Source organism: Brachyistius frenatus, unplaced genomic scaffold (genome assembly GCF_029030835.1).
Source record: "Brachyistius frenatus isolate BFR_SWC_R1_liver_20210118 unplaced genomic scaffold, ASM2903083v1 Contig_5, whole genome shotgun sequence".
Classification (NCBI taxonomy): domain Eukaryota; kingdom Metazoa; phylum Chordata; class Actinopteri; family Embiotocidae; genus Brachyistius; species Brachyistius frenatus.
In genome coordinates, this window is record NW_027210604.1 from 6,596,645 (window position 1) to 6,615,203 (window position 18,559).

Consider the following 18,559-nt stretch of genomic DNA (forward strand, 5'->3'; position numbering starts at 1 on the left):
CGTCAATATCCTTTAAAAAGTAGTCTGTGTTATCATTGGCTTCTGGTTTGCGTGAGTGTTTATAACATGAGCTTTTCTCTTCTGGTTGGCTGGTAACTGAATGATTTGTTCAGTTAATATTAGCCTTTTTACAACTTCCATGTAAGTAACATTTTGCTCACTTCAGACTATGCTGCTTTTTTTCCTCTTTTGAATTCCTCATATTTATTTCATTTATTTTCATTCAAATTTGTTCGGTTTCCACCACAGTCAAAGAACTGTCGACTACAACGTGTCTGTTTTTTGGGGACCGGTCGGCTTTAAATGACTTTGTTTCTCACCGAGTGTCTCCTGGATGAGCCGCTCCAGCGTATCAGTCATGTTGGTTGGACGCGGAGAAGAGTCCTCCACCCGCACCACGATCTCCTCCTTGATGGCATTGATCACAAACAGCAGCCGATCTACAGGGAAACGTGTGTTTGACGGATCATACACTCTGAAGCATGAGCACAAAATATTGATTCAAAATACTTTCATCTTCAGGTCAAGGACTAATAAAAACAAAAACAAATGCTCAGTTGTTGGTGCTCTTTTCTAATGTGCCAAAGACACAAGCAAAATATGATAAACATTGTCTTCATTATTTAGAGAAATAAATTTGAAGGAGAAGAACATCAAAATGGATGCAGAGGTTGATGATGCAGTCACGCGTCATGTGTCAGAAGCAACGTACCGTACTCGGTGCTCAGTCCCCAAAGCTTCACCTTGTTTGCTTCATACTGGGCCTTCTTTTTTAAACGACAAGCTCTACAATAAACACAGATGAGTGCGGGTTGCTATGAGCATAACAGGAAACGGGAGCTCACTGAGAAACGTGCCAAATCAGCATCTTGACAACCCAACCACACTGTGTATAGATCAGCGTGATTACACACACAAGACAGCTGTGCAGCACTGTTGTACACGGTGACCACATGCGTGTGTGTTTTACCTGGACGCCAGCTTGTTTTTCTCCTTGCGGGACCGCGGCCGTGCGGTCAGCGGCAGCTCGCTGACAGGCGTCAGGTCGCTGATCACCTTGTTCAGCTTGCGGAGTTCTGTGCCGATCTGCAGCAGCTTCCGTGGATTGGGAGTCAGGTCTTCAACATCTGTGCGACGAGACTTCTTCAGCATGTATTTACCTGTGTAGCAAAAGACAAAACGAAGGCATCGGGGATCAATTACATATCATATTCCAAATATAGTCTGTAGCGCTGAGACTGACAACAGCTGGGGGATCTACTCTAACCTCGGTATATGCACTCTATGATGACCTGTCGGTGTAAAAGTGCATGCATTGTATAATAGTTTACATTGTGTAAAACAAATAACCAGTTACTGAATGGGTCATTTCCATTATGGATGCACTTTTATTATTTATTTTGTGTCACTATTACTTGATGTACGTTAAATAAGCTGTGATCTGTATGATAAACTAACCCTGAAACATTTGAATGCACCTCTATCAGCCAAAACTGTTGTTTTCTCTCTACATTTGAAATTTCTCAGTCTCAAAAATGAACAGAATCCAGTCCAATTTTCCACATAATCTTAATTTTTTTTTTTTAACTTTATTTTAAGTTTGACTTAAAACGTTAGTTTTACTCTTCACTCAAAATCTCTCAGAGTATTTATACCGTTTCTCATTGCTGTCAAACTGATTTTCCATGTACAGACAGCTGGATCACATCTCTTAGTTATGACCACATTTTCAAATGCTTTTCCGAATGATCAAAATGCAATACGAATCATCCTCTATGCACTCAAATGTTCTTCATTTATAAATAAAAGGATTCCATAAATACAGGCATGAATGCAAGAGAAATATTTTTTCTACCTGTAAAAATGGCCTGTGCTTTTTAAACGACACACACGCCTTTTGTTTATTTAATATTTCCAGTGTGATCACTTAAACTGCAGCGTGCTATGCACAGCTGCTGTTGTGGAAAATCTAAACCCATCACACAAAGATTGACAGATTTATACTACAGTCTCCACTAGAAGCCATGTATGATGAGTTTTATATGATGATCATGGCAGTGACATGACATTTTGAAAAATACAATAATCCAAAAGGTTATTTCAGTTTGTGTCAAATTCCTTTGAACATTCCCACGAAGCTTTTGACTAAACTGCTTTCAATAGCAAGTCGTATACAGTGTGTTACAATTACATGTATACATTTTGTATTTGTGTGTGGTTGTACATGTACCATGGAGAGGCCCGTTCTTCTGGTACAGGTTGCTAGGCAGCGTGTGTCGGTCCCACTCAGACGGCTTAAGCATACGTTCCTGTTTGGAGGGGGTGAGCTGCTCGCTGTACTCCCAGAAGTAACGGCGCTTTCCTCGCTTCCGGCTGGAGACTCCCGCTGTCAGGCCTTTAATGTCCTCCATCAGCTCCACGTCACAGCCTGGTGGAGTTGGGAGGAAAAAGAGGCAGGAGAAACAGGGGGAAATTAGAGCAACAGGAAAACAAAAAAGAAGTTCATAATTTAAGTAACAATTTACTCAAATAGTGACAAGCCAGTGAATTTCTTACAGAGAAGGAGGGTACCTGGCTCAGAGAAGGCGTCACTCATGTCATCGTCCTTGTCTGCTTCGTAGTCATCGTCCTCCTCCTCTTCCTCCTCCTCGTTCTCAGACAGCTCGTGCTCGCTGCCGAAACCCTCATCGTGGTCTTCGTCGTCCAGCTCGAGCCCATCGGCTTCCTCCTCCTCCGCCTCTTCCTCGTCCGCCTCTTCCTCGTCCTCCTCCTCTTCCTCTTCCTCCTCTTCCTCCTCTTCCTCCTCTTCTTCCTCCTCTTCCTCCGCCACCTGGGAGTGGGCCCTGCTGGCCAGTCTGCTGCGGGTCAGGAACAAAGAGTAGTTGTGTTCCTCCTCCTTGCTCTTCTCCGTTTCGTCGATGACCAGAACGCCACCGCCACCGCCGACACTGCCGACACTGCCGACACTGCTGACACTGCCGGCCCCTGCCACGCTATCGCTGCTCACTAGCCCAGAGGTGCTGCCCTCCAAAGCCTGGCTCGCCTCAACCAGCTGAGGCACGCTGGCAGACCAGCCAATAAGCATCTCTCTCCTCCCTGCCCCCTCCGCCCTCCTCTCAAAGCCTGCCAGGCTGCCGGAGCCGGCGGCTGCAGCAGCAGGAAGTCCCACTAAGGCGGCACTTGCTGAAGTGGACGCCTTCTCATCTTGAGGCTGGGAGAGAGGGAGAGGGAGAGGGGGGTCTGACCTCTCAAAATCCGGCTGGGGAGGCATGTCAGCTTGAGCTTTATGCACGGCACTCACGCGGACTTTAGCCTTCCGCACAAAATCAGAGCTGTGAGAAGTAAAGGCTGCCATCTTGGTTCCTCGTCCCAGGGGTTTGATTTGGGATTGGCTGTGGTCCTGGGTGAGACTGAGGTGGCTCTGGGTCTTGGCCATAGTCTCAGTGCTGGAGGGGACGGGTCTGGTAGCATTCTGGGAGCCTTCGGGAAAGTCCGGGAGAAGGCTGCGGGTGGGACGGGAGGAGGACATGGAGCTCGGGGAAGGCCGTACGGGGCCGGGGCCCAATCCTTGGCCAGGCACCAGGAGTCTCTTACTGTGACAGGGGAGCTGGGGCAGCTGAGGCTGGGCGGGCAGGCTCAGGTCAGCAGGGGGGTAGAGCGCCTCACACACAGGCTGCGAGTCTTCGCTGTTGAGCTGAGCCAGTGTCGGGGTTTGACCAATCACTTCCTCATCCTGGTAGGGACTGGAGAAGTCATCCAATCCTAGGAAGTCCACCTCTTTGGTGCCCCAGATGTCACAGCTGGCCAGTCGTGTGTATCTATTCATCACAGAGAGATGCAGCTCGATCAACAGTGAGACCTTTCATTGCATTGTCGTTGTAAAAGTATCACCTTTAAAATGGAATTGATTCTTGTTTTAGGTCTGAATATGATTTACTCAAACTTGTTACATCTTCAGAACATTTGCAGTGTTTGTTGATTCAAATTTGTCCTCCTATTTTCTTTTGCTTATTTGAAACATGCAGAAAATAAGAACGTCAACAAGCCTTTAAAAATGAATGAGCAATTAGCTGATCAATTGAAGCAGTCAGTAACAATATTTCTAAGTGCCTGTCGAATATTTAGGTTTGCAGCTCTTCTCTGTTGCAGATCATTGTAAAGCGAAAATATTTGGCTATGAACAGTTGGTGAGACATTTGAAGACCTTGTACTCCTGAAAAGTGATGGATTTATTCAGTATTTTCTGATATTTTATAGACTATATCAATAATAAATTATTCGAAGTGTTCAGCAGATGTCTCTTTGCTGCCTGCAAGGTAAACCTGTTTTCTCCAGAGTTTGGCTGATTCAAAAGAAGCAGAGAGAGAAAATTAAATGTGTGCACCTGTTGCTATTAAGAACCGCAAAGGTAACCGGTCACATAATAGCACCGTTCATACAACATTTAAACACGACACGCCACAACAGCATGATTCAAAACAAGTTTTAAGATGACACGGGATTCGCATCTGATTGCAGTTTTCCTACGATAAAAATTAAGGATGTTTTTTTTCTCCCCGGTCATTTAATATTAAATATTGAGTACCAATCTGATGCTTGTACTTTCCTGCACAGTGCACATCACAAAGTTCAGACATCTCCAGAGCAACGACTCTTCATAACGACTTTCTCTACCTCCATTTTAACTGACAGAATTTCAGTCCTTTAACTTGCTGGATGTAATTTGTAGCATCTTAAAACATGATTGAGGATGGAAATAGTGAGGGTGGAGAATTTGGAGCCATCAATGGGAGCTTCAACAGAATAACCAGGCAGTTTATGCATATTTATGCCGTAAACTTGAGTCAGGAGATCTCCTCTCATTTGTCAATTTCTCCAGTCTCTTTCAGAGCTGTTGCACCTTTCACAGTCACAACAAATGAAAATCATAACTACATTTATTCACAGTTCCCTGAAGGAACTTGCTGTTTTTCGATGAGTGTTAATTTTTTTAGGTGCCTCTAACATTACAGGCTCTTGTGCTGCTTTTGTTTTTAAAATATTTCCACGTCGCACACGTTTTAACCGAACATGTCACGATGCGGAGTACACAAACTGCCACAAATTGTGCTCTCCGTTTATGAGAGTTGACATAAAACAAAGGAGTCAAGTATAGTTTAGTATGGCCGATACCAATCAGTTAAAAAAAAAAATGCTTTGATGACACCGATACCAATCTCGGAGATAAGCTCGGGATGTCAGTCACATCACTCAACCTCAGCCAACATGATGCACAGGACCAAAACAACTCCCTCATTTCCTGGTGTAAACTTCTTCAAAGCAGGGACCTGCTCTGTTACATCAAGTCCTTTTTAGTGTTTTGTGGGATTTGAATATCCATGTATAATTACTTCACAATCAGCTAGTTGCAACCACTGCATCTGAAGCAGCTATTACTTTTTCCGCCTCGGTCTCAGACTCAGTGATTTGCCTCCCTGTGGTCACTAAACCCAAATTCTTACGCCATTACTATTAAATGGCGTTGCTAATTATTGCACAATCCTTTCACGCATAATGTGAGGCATAGTATGGGCAAATTTAAACAAGCTGTTTGAAGAAAGATGAAACAAAATCTGTAATTTTAACTTGATTTAAAAATAAGATACAACAAATAAAAAATAATCCAGTACCTGGTGAGGTCTTCCCAATAGGAGTCCCACTGTTCAAACGCTGAGGTGTTGCAGACCGTCTCGCACTCTCCCAGACCCATGAGCTGATCCACATAACCCTCCACCTCCTTCCCCCCATCCCCGATCCCCACAGTGCTGTCCCCACAGGGGCTCTGCCGGTGGCTTATGTCCCTGTCCTGTAGACAAAATCAAAAAATAAAAGGTGAGTTAAGCAGGTGGTCGGTGACAAGGTGTTTTCATTTTTTGTTTTTGTTGTTGATTTCTCGTATACTTTCTGGATTTTATCAACTTGCGCAAAGACAAAGCAAAAACTGATGCATGACAGCAACCTGAAACTATGGTGCAATGTACAACAAGTCTGTAACATACACGTGTGTTGGGGGATATTAATCAAATGAACACAAAAAGAAAATCATCAGATTTATCAGGGCAGAAGGTGGAGAAATAGACAAGTGATAGGAGACAAATAAAATGACACGCTGTAGAAATTTTCACATTAAATAAAAAGGTTTTTGTTTTTTTCTTAATTATCAATTTGTACTACAAAAGTAAGATAGGCTAGTGGAATTTTACCTTTGATCTTATGGACTACAAACAGTGCTGTGCAAAGATTTAGAAACTTCAGGTGCTCAGGTTAAACTTCAAGAGATTGAGACTCCAAAAACCACAGAAGTACTGCTGCAAGATCTCCAAAATGCTGGGAAAAACCTACAGTACGTGCAGAGTAGTAGCTGGACAACTAATACTGTTTTAAAGGGTTACAGGGCACCCACACCAAATGAAAAACTAACTGGGGGACTGAAGAAGATGACAAGTCATCCAAACGCCATCATCCTACTTATGTGTTACTATGGTGCAGGAAATCGAGAGCACGGCAGTGAATCAATTTTGTTTAGTCTACAGCTGACAGTAAAATGAGGTGGACACCTGCAGCTGACAGCATGAGTGGTGACAGGAGAGATCTCTGTTTAAAGCTGCCTGACATCACCTGCCTCTGAGCCTGGCGAATGTCACACAGCTGCTAAACAATTAGGCACGGGCCTCTGTGTTTCAAATGCCACGCCGGAAAGCTGAGTTGACCACGTGCCGATGTTCATTTCCAGTTTTTATAATTCTCAAGTATTACTATCACTAAACATCAATGTTAAAGGTGAGGGAATGAAAAGTATTTTTACTGAACAAAAGATTGGAGACAATTTTGCGAGTGCAAAATGTAAAAAGGTCCCTGTCATAATATAAGTACATATATAATATATATAAGTCTCAAGGCCTTTTATTTTGTATTGAATCACAAATTATTTTCATGTTGTATTTTTTTATGTTGCCACGGTCATGTAAAATACTTTGTAATCCTTCATTAATAAACAAAACCGAATTATCAGTGAACCATTTAGTGGATCTAGCATTCTCTCTGGCTGGGTGTTATGTACCATGTAACCTAATATTGTTTTTTGATATGGGTGGGGATGCTCGTGCCGAGCTGAGCCTTGACCAGCTGTGACCGCTCGAGCCATGCTGGCACGGTGTGTAGAGTGTTTTTCCACTGCACAGCGTGGCAAGGTAAAGCAAGATGTTTACGTTGATGATGTGTTGGAGGTGTACTGGAGCTCACAAGCCACATTGGCAGTCTGTCCTATGCCGCTCTTCAGCCCACAGCTCACTGTGGCCGTTTCCGCTTGTCTAGTACTATTCCTCCCAGCAACATTTAAAACTGATCTGCTGGCCAAACAGTTTGGAGTGTGTCTTGTTCTGTGGACTTGTTTTTACTTAAGAGCAGCACCACTAACAAAGCATCACTAACTGAATAATGTACCAACTGCATTTCCTGTAGCTGCTTATCACTAAAAGGTTTATCGCTGGTTTGCAATTGGGGCGCTTTTAATGTGAAGGGGAAGCGGCAGGAAATGTTCAGTTAGCATCTGCAGTAACTCCACACAACTCTGACACCTCCGAAAGTGACCAAGCAAAAACAAACCGAACTTCAAACTAAAAACATCCATGCAAGTAATGAGACACATCCGTACGTGTTGGTACGTCTTTGGTAAACTCTCCAAGATGTCTCACACAACTGCGTCTTCGGTGTGTTTCTATCTGACACTCACAGCGAGCTTCTCTGAGAGGATTAATTTGCACCACAACTAAAGACTTGGTCCTTTTTAATGATCATCAAATCAGCAACAGCTCATCCGAAAAAGAACAGACAGATGCGACTAAATAATTGTCGATGACCATTTATGTTTTGAGAAGAGTGAGACGCAAGTTAAAAATGACCAACCAAATAAAGGGCTAATAGAGGGATCACTGAAAGCAATATTAGCACTAAACAAAAGTTGACAGGCCCGTTTGTTTACATGTCCACCTCAGCAAAAGAACAATAAAAAAAAATGCGCAGCACTTGAGAAGGTTATTCTACATATGATAATGATTTTGATGTTGAACTTAAAACGTGGATCCTTCAAATGAGCACCAGCTCAGCGTGAGAAGCTGTGTGTGCGTGTGTTTGCGCAGCCACTTACCAGTTCGTACATGAAATCTGGGTCAGAGCTGGTGGTCAGCAGCTCAGTGCTGGTCAAGGCCTGGTCAGCAAATGAGTAGTTCTGAAAGGCGTCCCCAAAGGGAGTTTCCATCCCTTTGACGCTGGGCTGCAACACAATGGGGGAAATCAACATAAACAAAACAAAAAAACACAAACTAGATGAATGAGTTTAACCTTTGCCTTTCTTTCTTTCCTATCTGTTGTGTCAAACTCAAGCGCAGTGCTGTTGTTTGTATTTGAATTTAATTTTACTCTGTAAAAATACAACTGTGACGTGCATCTTGCCGTCACCGGGGTTCTGTCAGCACAAACGAACAACAACCAGCCAAAGTACAGTTTCCGACGAGTTTATTCACGCACAAACAACCCCAATGACTGTGTGCACTCCTGCCCAGCATCTGAGCACACGTCCCACGTCCTTTCCGCAGCCAGCCTGATGCTCCATGTCCCCCAAGAGTTCTCCCTTCCCGTGACCTGCCAGGTTCCCTGAACCACTTCCCCAATCAGTCCCTCCTGCAGCTGAGGAAAACCATGCCCCACCACCACAACAACAAATCAACCAGCCAAACAGAGCAAGCAAGCAACAGGTGTGTGTGTGTGTGTGTGTGTGTGTGTGTGTGTGTGTCTCAACATTATCCTGAAAGTTTGCTCCACTGCTGAGTGATTAACTAAAACTGACCTCAGTTCAGTCATTTGAAATATTCAAGTTTAAGTGTGGAGCAGACAAAGGTTTCTGATTCTGTCATTTGCAGAGCATGCAGTGATTATCAGTACATAATAATATGGGCCATGTTTCTCTAGGGAGTTCAATTAGTCTCAAAACCAACAAACCTAAAAAAAGCAGGCGCGTGCATGGCGCACAGACAACAATATCCACAAGAAGAAAAAAAGGAAGGATTTCTGCTCCTCAGGCACAAATGCGGTCCCACAAGCACGACACTGTATGAGCTGGAGGTCAAACCTTTTTACATATTCCCAGCTGATCAACAGTCGCTCGCTCACCAAGTGAACTTTTCAGACTTTGAAAGGTATGTATCACGGTATTGATATAATATTGATATATTGCCCAGCTCAACCATGAACATAGTCTGACATTAAAGTTAATATCTGCATATATGGCTGAAGCCGTTACATACAATAGTATGGAAAAGGTCTGCACTTGTATAGCGTTTTATCACCTTACGGTCTCAAAGCGCTTTTACACGGTTTTCCATTCACACACTAATGAGACTGAGCTGCCATGCAAGGTGCTCGTCATCAGGAGTACACTAACACACCGATGGTACGCCATCGGGAGCAACTTAGGGTTCAGTGTTCTTGCTCAAGGACACTTGGGCATGTGGACAGAGACCAAGGATCGAGCCAACAACCCTCCATATTAATGCGCAACCCCACTCTACCGTCTGAGACACATCCTCCCCCTGTGTGTCTCAGACTAACAAACCACCAGGATGTCATGCTTGTTTAATAGCAGAGCAGCAGATGACACTATAATAGCTAAAGGAGTCAGTGAGTTGGTAAAGACTGCAGCTTCACAATAGCTACAATCCAAACTAGCAGCACATCGTGATGTAAGTTACCACATACTGCTGAGTTATCATCACTGCAGTATCTACTGTGAATAATATTGTGGTGACCAAAACACAACAGGATTAAGAGGAGCAGCATGATTTGAAAAAGAAAAAAAAATCTACTGGGCTGAGATTGTCTTTTCTTGAGGCGGACTCTGGAAAGTTTTTGTGAATTCAACACCACAGAGAATGTGAGAAAGTTTTGTTTAAAAATCGAAAAACACTCTCCAAATATATTTTTTGAAGAATTCAGAAAGTAACCCAGTCACACATGCGTTCATTAACTCGCTCATCATCAGCCCATCTGCCCACAGCAGCTGTTTGGATGCAGCGTCTGCAGACGTCACACTGAAGCAAGGTCAGACGCTCACATCTTTAAGCTCTGCTGAACCGTGTTTCACATCCCTTATCCCGTCTGTCTGCATCTGCTTACTGAAAAGCTCTTTTGTTTCCGTAGTTGTTCACAGGATTTTCAGACCTTTTGGCCTTTGATTTAATTTGTGTCGGACAGCATTGTTTTTCAACTTTGCGGCGGATACTCTTAAGTATTCAACAGCAGGAACAACATCAGGTTTTCTGCCCACTTGTGTCACAGGAAACCTGTGGACTTTTACACCTGTGACCGTGCAGTTTCCCTCCTTACCTGAGGCATTGCCAGGCACAGCTTAAAGCTGCAGTGGCTGGAATCTCTGGGTCTCCTGTCCCAGTGGTGTGAGGTTGTCTGATCAGCACAATAAATTACTGCTGACGGAGACGATCACAGAGTGCTGGTGGATGCAGCCTGCCAGGCTGCGGGGGGAGGGGGAGGAGGGAGCAGATGAGTAACTGGGCTCAGCTTGCTCTGGTCTGGTCTGGTATGGTCGGGTACGGTTCTCTGTATGCTTCAGGTCTGTGGTAAAAACAGAAAGAGAGAACAGAGCACAAGTATTAGATTCAATTGTAGCGGAAACAAAGAAATAACCCACAGGTAACATGCAGCTAACCACAGCTGCTGGGTTTGTGCTATTGTGAACTGTGCGATGTTCACAGGTTTTGCAAACAAAACAAAAGAGAATCACTGTTGTGCACAGTTTGAAGCAGGCTGCACAAGAAAACTCTTCTGCCTTACGGAGTCGCTGAAGAACTCTCATTCAAGTCAACAACCACGTGTTCACTCTTAGTTTCAGACTGGACGTCTGACAAACAAACAACAAGGATAGCTGTAAATTAACGGCTCACATAGCTTCAATTAGCTGAGTAACTTATAAATGCTGCCGGGTGCCTGACATACCGTATCAGCATAAAGAGCCTTACATTGCATTTAATAATTTTTAGTAATGCTGTCCTGAAGCACTTTGCATTTACAAATGAATATAAAATTAGAGGCCTAATTGTATGATTACGAGATACATATCTTGTTATTATGATAAAAGGAAGTGGTTATCAATCATCACTGAGAAGACAAGACTGGTGGTGCGGCCTGATTTAATGTAATTAAAAATTGTACTTGAAAATCAATATTAGTGTTTTTAAACAAAGTATTTCAGAAGTACTTTGTGCGAGATGTACAAGAAAGAGGAGGTATGATGTTACCGTGGATACATGACAAAATGACAACATGAGTCCTGCTTTATATTTGTTTACATTTTAGAAAATTAAGTATGCAATATTATCTATGAACAGTTTGTTTTTGCTGTGTACCACTGTGTTACCACTCCTGTCCCATTAGTCTGATGTACATAATCTCGTAATTATGAGACTTCTATCAAATGATCAGGATCAGGAATGGGAGTGTGCACAATCAACGATTAATATTAATGTTGAAGTTTATATTTATTACATTAAATCTTTTTGTCACACAAATGGGTTCACAGCTAAATAAGAAAATCGATCAGACATTTCAGTTCTGATATGAAATAAGAAGATAGTATAGCGTATACTGCTTTAGCATAAAGAAAGAATGAATGATAGTGCAAGTCCTTTTTTACTGTCACTAACAACAACTTACCGTACTAGAAGCACATCAAGCTTCACCTTAACTTCACTAGTAATCTTCCCTTTCACCATCACCATCGTTTTGTTCTCTGCTTCTGTTGTCACTCTCTGACTTTCCTGCATCACCAAACGTCTGCAACGCACACACTGACTTTTGGTCCTCGTGCTGCTTTTTGTACAGGAAATAAATGAGAATCTGCATGGAGACGTGACCCCAGCAGTGATTAGCTGACACAAAGTCACTAACCAATCACACTCTTCTCTCATCACTTCTTCTCGCTGGGGGCTGGCTGACTCAAATGAACTTGTCACCCCTGAGCTCTGTCGCCTCGTGTACACACTTTGCATAGAGCCAGGATGTGGCAGGAACACGGCGATGGACACTACCGGTATGACGGCATTTGTAGAAGTAACACCTTTATAAACACCAAAGCACATGCAGTCACACAACCCTATGCACACATATGAATAGGCACAAAATCCTACCGTCTTAACGATATATTTGGAAGCTCAGCCTCAGAAATAAACTGAAGCTAGCGTCATATCTCGATCTGCACTTCCTTCCTGGGCAGCTGTATCTGGTTTCATTTGTGGCAGAAGCAGAACGAGTAAACATGTGGCCTGAACACAACAATAACACCAGCATTAATCCAGACTCTCTGCTTTTATCACAGAGGGAAACAGAACGCCTCTGTTCACAACCAGGGATCCTGCAAACATGCAGAAAGTGATTCACAGCGCTCCAGTCAAAGCTGCACCCAATATTTTCCAGTGGCAGAGTTTAATATAATCCAACTCACTGCTCAGTGGCTGACATAGGCCATGATGCAGAGACGGATATTTATGACCAAGCATGACAAGCTCCAAAAAAATTTCTCTCTCAGACTTTGGTCAGACAAACGCCTGCATTAGATCGTTTCTTTTAGCTCTTATTCTTTGGGGTTTAGCTTTGTTTAAGACCAGAACGGTCTGACATTTTCTCTATATTTTCTCTCAGCCTACTTTTCAAGACATTAAAAGGATTTATTTTTTCTTTTCCAAGGTTATAAAATGCAAAATCTGTCCTTCACAGAAGGACAGAATTTTTACAGCATCAAGTTTACGTCTCAGAATTGTATTTTAGCCGAGCCTGAGACCAGGGCCAGGTAATAAAACACTGCCCTCACCCTCAGTAATTTCATTGACTTTTGATCATGTTGTTATGATGCACTGTGGCTCGATCACTGCTGCAGTTGGATATATCAAATATCTTCCCTCACAATTTATAAAATGTGCTTTTGCTCTTTAGAGCATCCAAATGTATCTGTGGTGTCAAGTTTCAAAATATCATAATCTCACAATGGACTTTTGGTCTTCTTTGTATCTGTGTATAATAAACAGTAACAGTCCCAGCACTATCTGATTGATAGAAATGTGTATTATCATGTTTGCAGCAGTAGAATAATCAAATTGCCAAACAGCAGAAAGACAACTGACTGTAAGTTTCATAATCAATGTTTTACAACTGATTATTTATTATTTATAAAGAAAAAATACCTCGCTGGTCACGGCAGACAAATGAGAAAGTCAAGTTTCATATTATTGTAAGTACGTGGGTTTCGGTGGACTGCTAAAGAGAATTAGCCTGGCTCCATCCGACTATTGCTCTCAGCTTCAATCTTAGCTCAGATTATAGTCTAGAAACACTGTTAGCATGAGACAACATAGCGGACCAATTCGCGACCAGTGGGGGTGGCGAGGAACGATGACATTGAAGCATTTTGTTGGGAAATGTGGTTCCAACAATGGCAGCGGTAGCAGAGCTAGGTGAAGACATACCGACAGTTGACATAACGTGAATAAATATGGAGGAATTGAGCCAGACCAAGACGAGTGCATAAAGAGATTCTGCAGTGGTCATTTACTGCCATGGTATTGCACTGTGCTCGCATTTGAGAAAGGTCTCTCTTGTCATGTGGTGGTCAATGCTGATTGGTTAAAGGCTGCTGCAGTAGTTTTAGAATTTGCCCATTTGGATGCAACGACTTGAAACAATTTCCAATGGAGTGCGCCCAGACCGTGTATTCACACGTTAGGCAGTAATAACAGTGTTGACGTATATCTAAATACTGTAGATAGCTTAGTGAAGACATGTGCTTGGACACAACAGTCACCATTGTTTTTAAATCTTCATGTACAGTAATATTTGGGGAAATGAACACTAAATATTTATATTTTCATCAACCAACTCCTGCATGTCTGTGAGTTCAGGTCTGACAGGACAAAAACCGGAGTTTAGTGGAGACTGTGCACGGCTCGTCTCAAACAGCTCACATTCTCCGCCCCACAACACTGGACGTGATCCAAGTAGGCCAATCAGCAGTGTCTTATTTGGAATGGGTTACCTACATATACCAGTCCGTCCCTGATCCCTACAGGGACAGAAAGCAGTAGATGCCGGTCAGTTTACACACAAAAAACGAGAGAGTCTCTGCAAACACCGTTAATCCACAAGTCCTCAATGTGTTTGTACAGTTTGGGAACAGACAGAATATAAACGCTTAATAACTCTAATTAAAGGATGGGGGCTTTGATTATTTATTTATATGGCCGTTTATAACTAGGTTGTATACGCAGATAGGTAAAATTACAGCTGGCAAATTCAATATTTTATCCATTGTATTGATAAATGATATTGACTCACCTAGGGCTCATATAGTGATTTATGATCACAGCATTATCATTTTTCATCACTTTACGAAGAAAAACGTTTAGATTAGTGACATGAAGGTAACTGTAATTACAAAATGTGTTATTCAAGTGTTTTGAGTTTCAGCTTTACATCAATATGCCATGCTGCATTTGTCATAATGCAATATATATATATATATATATATATATATATATATATATATACATAGATCACTTTATTGATCTCCAAAGGGTTTCAACAGAAGTTCAAGATACTTGCATCAGAAAAATGGTCGTTTCATGTCATGATCCTGATTTCTGTTCACTGAGCAGCCCTTACACTAGTGTACTCTACTGTAAATTGATCTTAAGGGAGCAAAATCTCTACTGCCCTGTGATCACACTCAGAAACATTCAGGAGGGCATTTCAAAAGATAAAGCAGTGGCTCTCAGCTGGTGGGTCGCAGTTCAAAAGTGGGTCACGGGGCCATTTTGAGTGGGTCGCAGATATGTCGTGAAAAAAGAAAAGTTGGAGGAAAAAAGTCAACCTTTTATTTTCAAGTCTACAATATTTCAGCTGCTGTGGTTTTATTGTCAAAGACATTAGTTTCCCATAACCTGACAGGAACAACCAAAACTGAAGTCTTCACACAAATAGTTGCCTCTCATTGCATCGTTTGTAAATAGGGTTAGGATTAGATAAAGCTGCCATTTTATTTCATAATAAAAAAAAATCCCAGTTGCACTTTTTCTTGTTTATTTCATATTTCTAAGAGTGTACAAAGACACGGCGTATTACTTCACTATTTCTTTGTAAATTAAATTTGAGGAGCTTAAAGATTTGGGTCGTGACTTCATGACTCAGGAAAAATCTGGGTCTTGAGGCGAGACCAGTTGAGAACTGCGCTAAACACAATTTGATGGGTTTATTATTGTGTTGTCTTACTTGCAAGGTTTTGGCTCATTGATTACCTCAATTTCACTAAATCCTGCAGCTCAGAGCTTTGAGTTCCCATGTGTTCAGCATAAAAGAAACAGCCATTAAGTATATATGTCACAATGGATAGGGGCCACTGACTGCTCTATTCTTCAACTCGGACATCTGGTTCTAGTCCGCAGCAGTTCTGTGACACAACTTGCCTGCAGGAGCATTTACTGTAAATCAGTGGCTCCAAAACTGAAGGGGCAGCTGCCATCAGCTGGACAAGGAGTCTTTGTAGCGGGAGTGAAATTGAACTTTCCCAGCAAACGTTTTGATTTGTCAAACAAATGTGTAACTAATACCACTGTTAATTCCACCACAATCCCGGCAATAATGTCTTAAGCAGAGCTACGCCTGCTTTCCAGCTAGGACAGGTCGGGATATCTGCATGAAAAGGGTCAATTAACCTTGATTAATTTGGAAAGTACGCAGACACGCACGCGGTTTGAGGGTCACAACGCTGTTAAAAAAAAAAACACAGGTGAGCAAGATCGGCGTGGACAGCAAAACAGCATGTAAAGTTAAAAGTCCAAGAAAACGTTCTTGCGGATGCTCATCAAGCAAACACATTGGTCAAATCTAAAATAAAGCAGCTTATCTCAATTTTAAGTACACTGTCAATATATCAGGAGAGCTTTGTGAACATTTTTCATGTGAATGACAAATATTTTTTGAAAGACTGTAACATTTATGCTGACAATAAAACTGTAACCCTTATTTTATAACAATTGTATGTTTTTTTTAAATTAAAAATAAAATGTGTTTTCACTATTTCCTGACGTCGAGAATATCATTATAAACAGAAATACCCTGAAATGTTGTGACATTATTTTAAGGTTATATCACCCACCCTACCCCCAATGTTGTTTGTGATGTAACATTATAATTGTGGCTTCTATTTGACAGAAAAAGATTGAAGATCATGCTCTCTTTTTCAAGGGAAGGTCTGCTTCTGAGGAACATACAATGCTAAATTATCTTGGATTTGATGCATGTGATAACCTGACATTTACCCTACAATTATTCTTCACAGTAACAAAGGGATGGTAATGGATGACTAACTCGAGTACAGACACTGCTGATTAAAGCACAACAAACTTTGTGGTTTACCAAAATCCTAAACAAATAAATGATGTCCGTAGAAACGCTCAAACTATCTGTTTCTTCTATAATATCTTCTAAATAACCTGTCACAGTCCTGCATCTTTTAGTGATGGATTAACTTGTTTTGGAGAAGCACAGCACTGAAAGCAATAAGCATCTGCATCACAACGATCATCATTACATGACAGGCGGGTATAGATGACAAATTATCCATTATAAACGCGAGTAAAACCATAAATGTCACCAGTATCTCGCTGCCTCTGCACTCATCGCAGATCCTCAGAAAAGCAAAACAAAACCTCAATCTAATCTTCTGCACCAACACCCACCTAATCCCGCTTCCCCGTTGGTCGAAAGGAGACAAAGTCCCGCCTCCCCGGCGTGTCTCAATGGCCGCCATGGCTGTCAATCACGGGGGCCGTTTCGTCATAGACAGCCCATTTCAATATAGGTTGAGGCAGAAGATAAACAACTTGGAGGCCTACATGCCCGTGGCCTAGATTGCTGTATTTAAAAGATATTTAAAGTAAAAAAAAAAATTAAAAAAAATCTACCACCGAGCACACAACCTGCATGCAGCACAGGACTAAACGTCAATCCGTGACATTTGTTAGTATCTATACTAAAGAATACTATCTGTCTGCTCAATAGGGTTCATAAACTAAAGAGCACATTGTTTAGGAAAAAACGCAAACGAATCTATTATCCACAACAAATCGTTAGTCAAGCGCTCTCCTCGCTGCAAACATGATCACAGGGAAATTTCTGATTGTGTCGAGTTTATTTCTAGTATTTTTTTTCAATTATTTTGGTCCAATAATTAATTATTAAATAATTATTTGTGCAATAACTGAGTGCACATTTTTTTTCAGTTATTTTTTTTTTATATATTGCATATATATCTTTTTGTATACAACGTGCATTTATTTATTTATGCTGCTCCTTAATTCCCATCTTTGTCTTTTATTCTTACAAAGCTGGCTGTGAGAGACAAGCACAGTAATTCCAGTGTGCCTGTACTGTCTTGTACCTGTTCAAATGCCAATAAATCGCTTGAATCAGCAGCATTGGACATGTTTAGTGTTTTGGGGGGTGGGCGTGTACCTATTGAGACATCAGGCTGCCTGCAAAAAGTCAATGTTGAGCGTTTCACTGGCCCACTAAGGCTTTTCCTACCGCAAACACACTTTAACATAGTTTAACACCGTGTTAAGATTGCAGATATATTATTATATATATATATATATATATATATATATATGTGTGTGTGTGTGCCAGTTTTTTTTTTTTTAAACCATCCTCATCCAGAACATACACATAGCCCACTTTTCCGAAGAGACTGATCGGTTGTATTTACGAGGAAAGCGATCAATACAATCAATAGAACATAATGTTTTCACAGGTTTGCTCTGTGACATTTGACAGCGACCGACATGTATTGCACCTCGTCCGTTTCTTCACTTCCTACAAGAGCTCGATAAACTGGTAAACAGCAGCGACAACCGAGGCGTGTTTACTCGCCATTGACTGTTTTTGTTTTTTTTGTTTTTTTTGTGTTGTTGTTGTTGTTGTTTAATGCGGAACTGGCGATTCTCGCTTCCCTCTCTCACCCGCAGCTCAGTCAGTATGGCCTCCGTCCGCCCCCTTCCTCATCCCAGCTGAAGCAGCGACACACAACAACAACCGACCTGCCGTTAGCTCCAAAGCTAATCCATCGCCGAGGCGAAAACACCCAGCAAGTTTCCCCAAAACGGACGAATGACGGCCCTACTCACTTTCAGGACGGCCACGCATACGTCTCGCTTAGTGTTGGACCTTGTATAGGTTCTCGCGTTGGGGATATTAAGGCTCCCTTTTCAATGGAGTCCACACGCTGGTTAAGCTCTCTCGGGTTTGTTTTGTTTTTCTTCTTCCTGACGGGTTCCTGGAAAGCGCGTGACTGCCCGACCACGTGGTGCGTCACTGGTCCAATAAGAAAAGAGCCCGATGATCGGTGACCGCGTAGACCATAATATACATGTGTGCCTGGCGTGGACTGTACATATAAAAAAAG

General features: G+C 42.0%; 1 protein-coding gene across 3 annotated transcripts in view; it reads right to left on the reverse strand.

Annotated features, from left to right (window-relative positions):
- The window catches only part of crebrf (creb3 regulatory factor), a 28,826-nt gene extending 10,267 nt beyond the window's left edge, over nucleotides 1-18,559 (reverse strand). The window contains exons 1-9 of one of the 3 annotated variants that reach the window (XM_069719103.1): nucleotides 18,282-18,559; nucleotides 10,420-10,665; nucleotides 8,186-8,311; nucleotides 5,670-5,845; nucleotides 2,557-3,818; nucleotides 2,231-2,428; nucleotides 971-1,160; nucleotides 713-786; nucleotides 321-440 (exon numbers count right to left, since the gene is read on the reverse strand). In XM_069719103.1, the coding sequence (XP_069575204.1) occupies nucleotides 321-440; nucleotides 713-786; nucleotides 971-1,160; nucleotides 2,231-2,428; nucleotides 2,557-3,818; nucleotides 5,670-5,845; nucleotides 8,186-8,311; nucleotides 10,420-10,428 (2,155 nt within the window). In that variant the 5' untranslated portion in view covers nucleotides 10,429-10,665; nucleotides 18,282-18,559. Of the gene's footprint in view, nucleotides 1-320; nucleotides 441-712; nucleotides 787-970; nucleotides 1,161-2,230; nucleotides 2,429-2,556; nucleotides 3,819-5,669; nucleotides 5,846-8,185; nucleotides 8,312-10,419; nucleotides 10,666-11,763; nucleotides 11,973-18,281 lie in introns of those variants that run through there. The other 2 variants (XM_069719122.1, XM_069719112.1) reach the window with 2 other exon arrangements.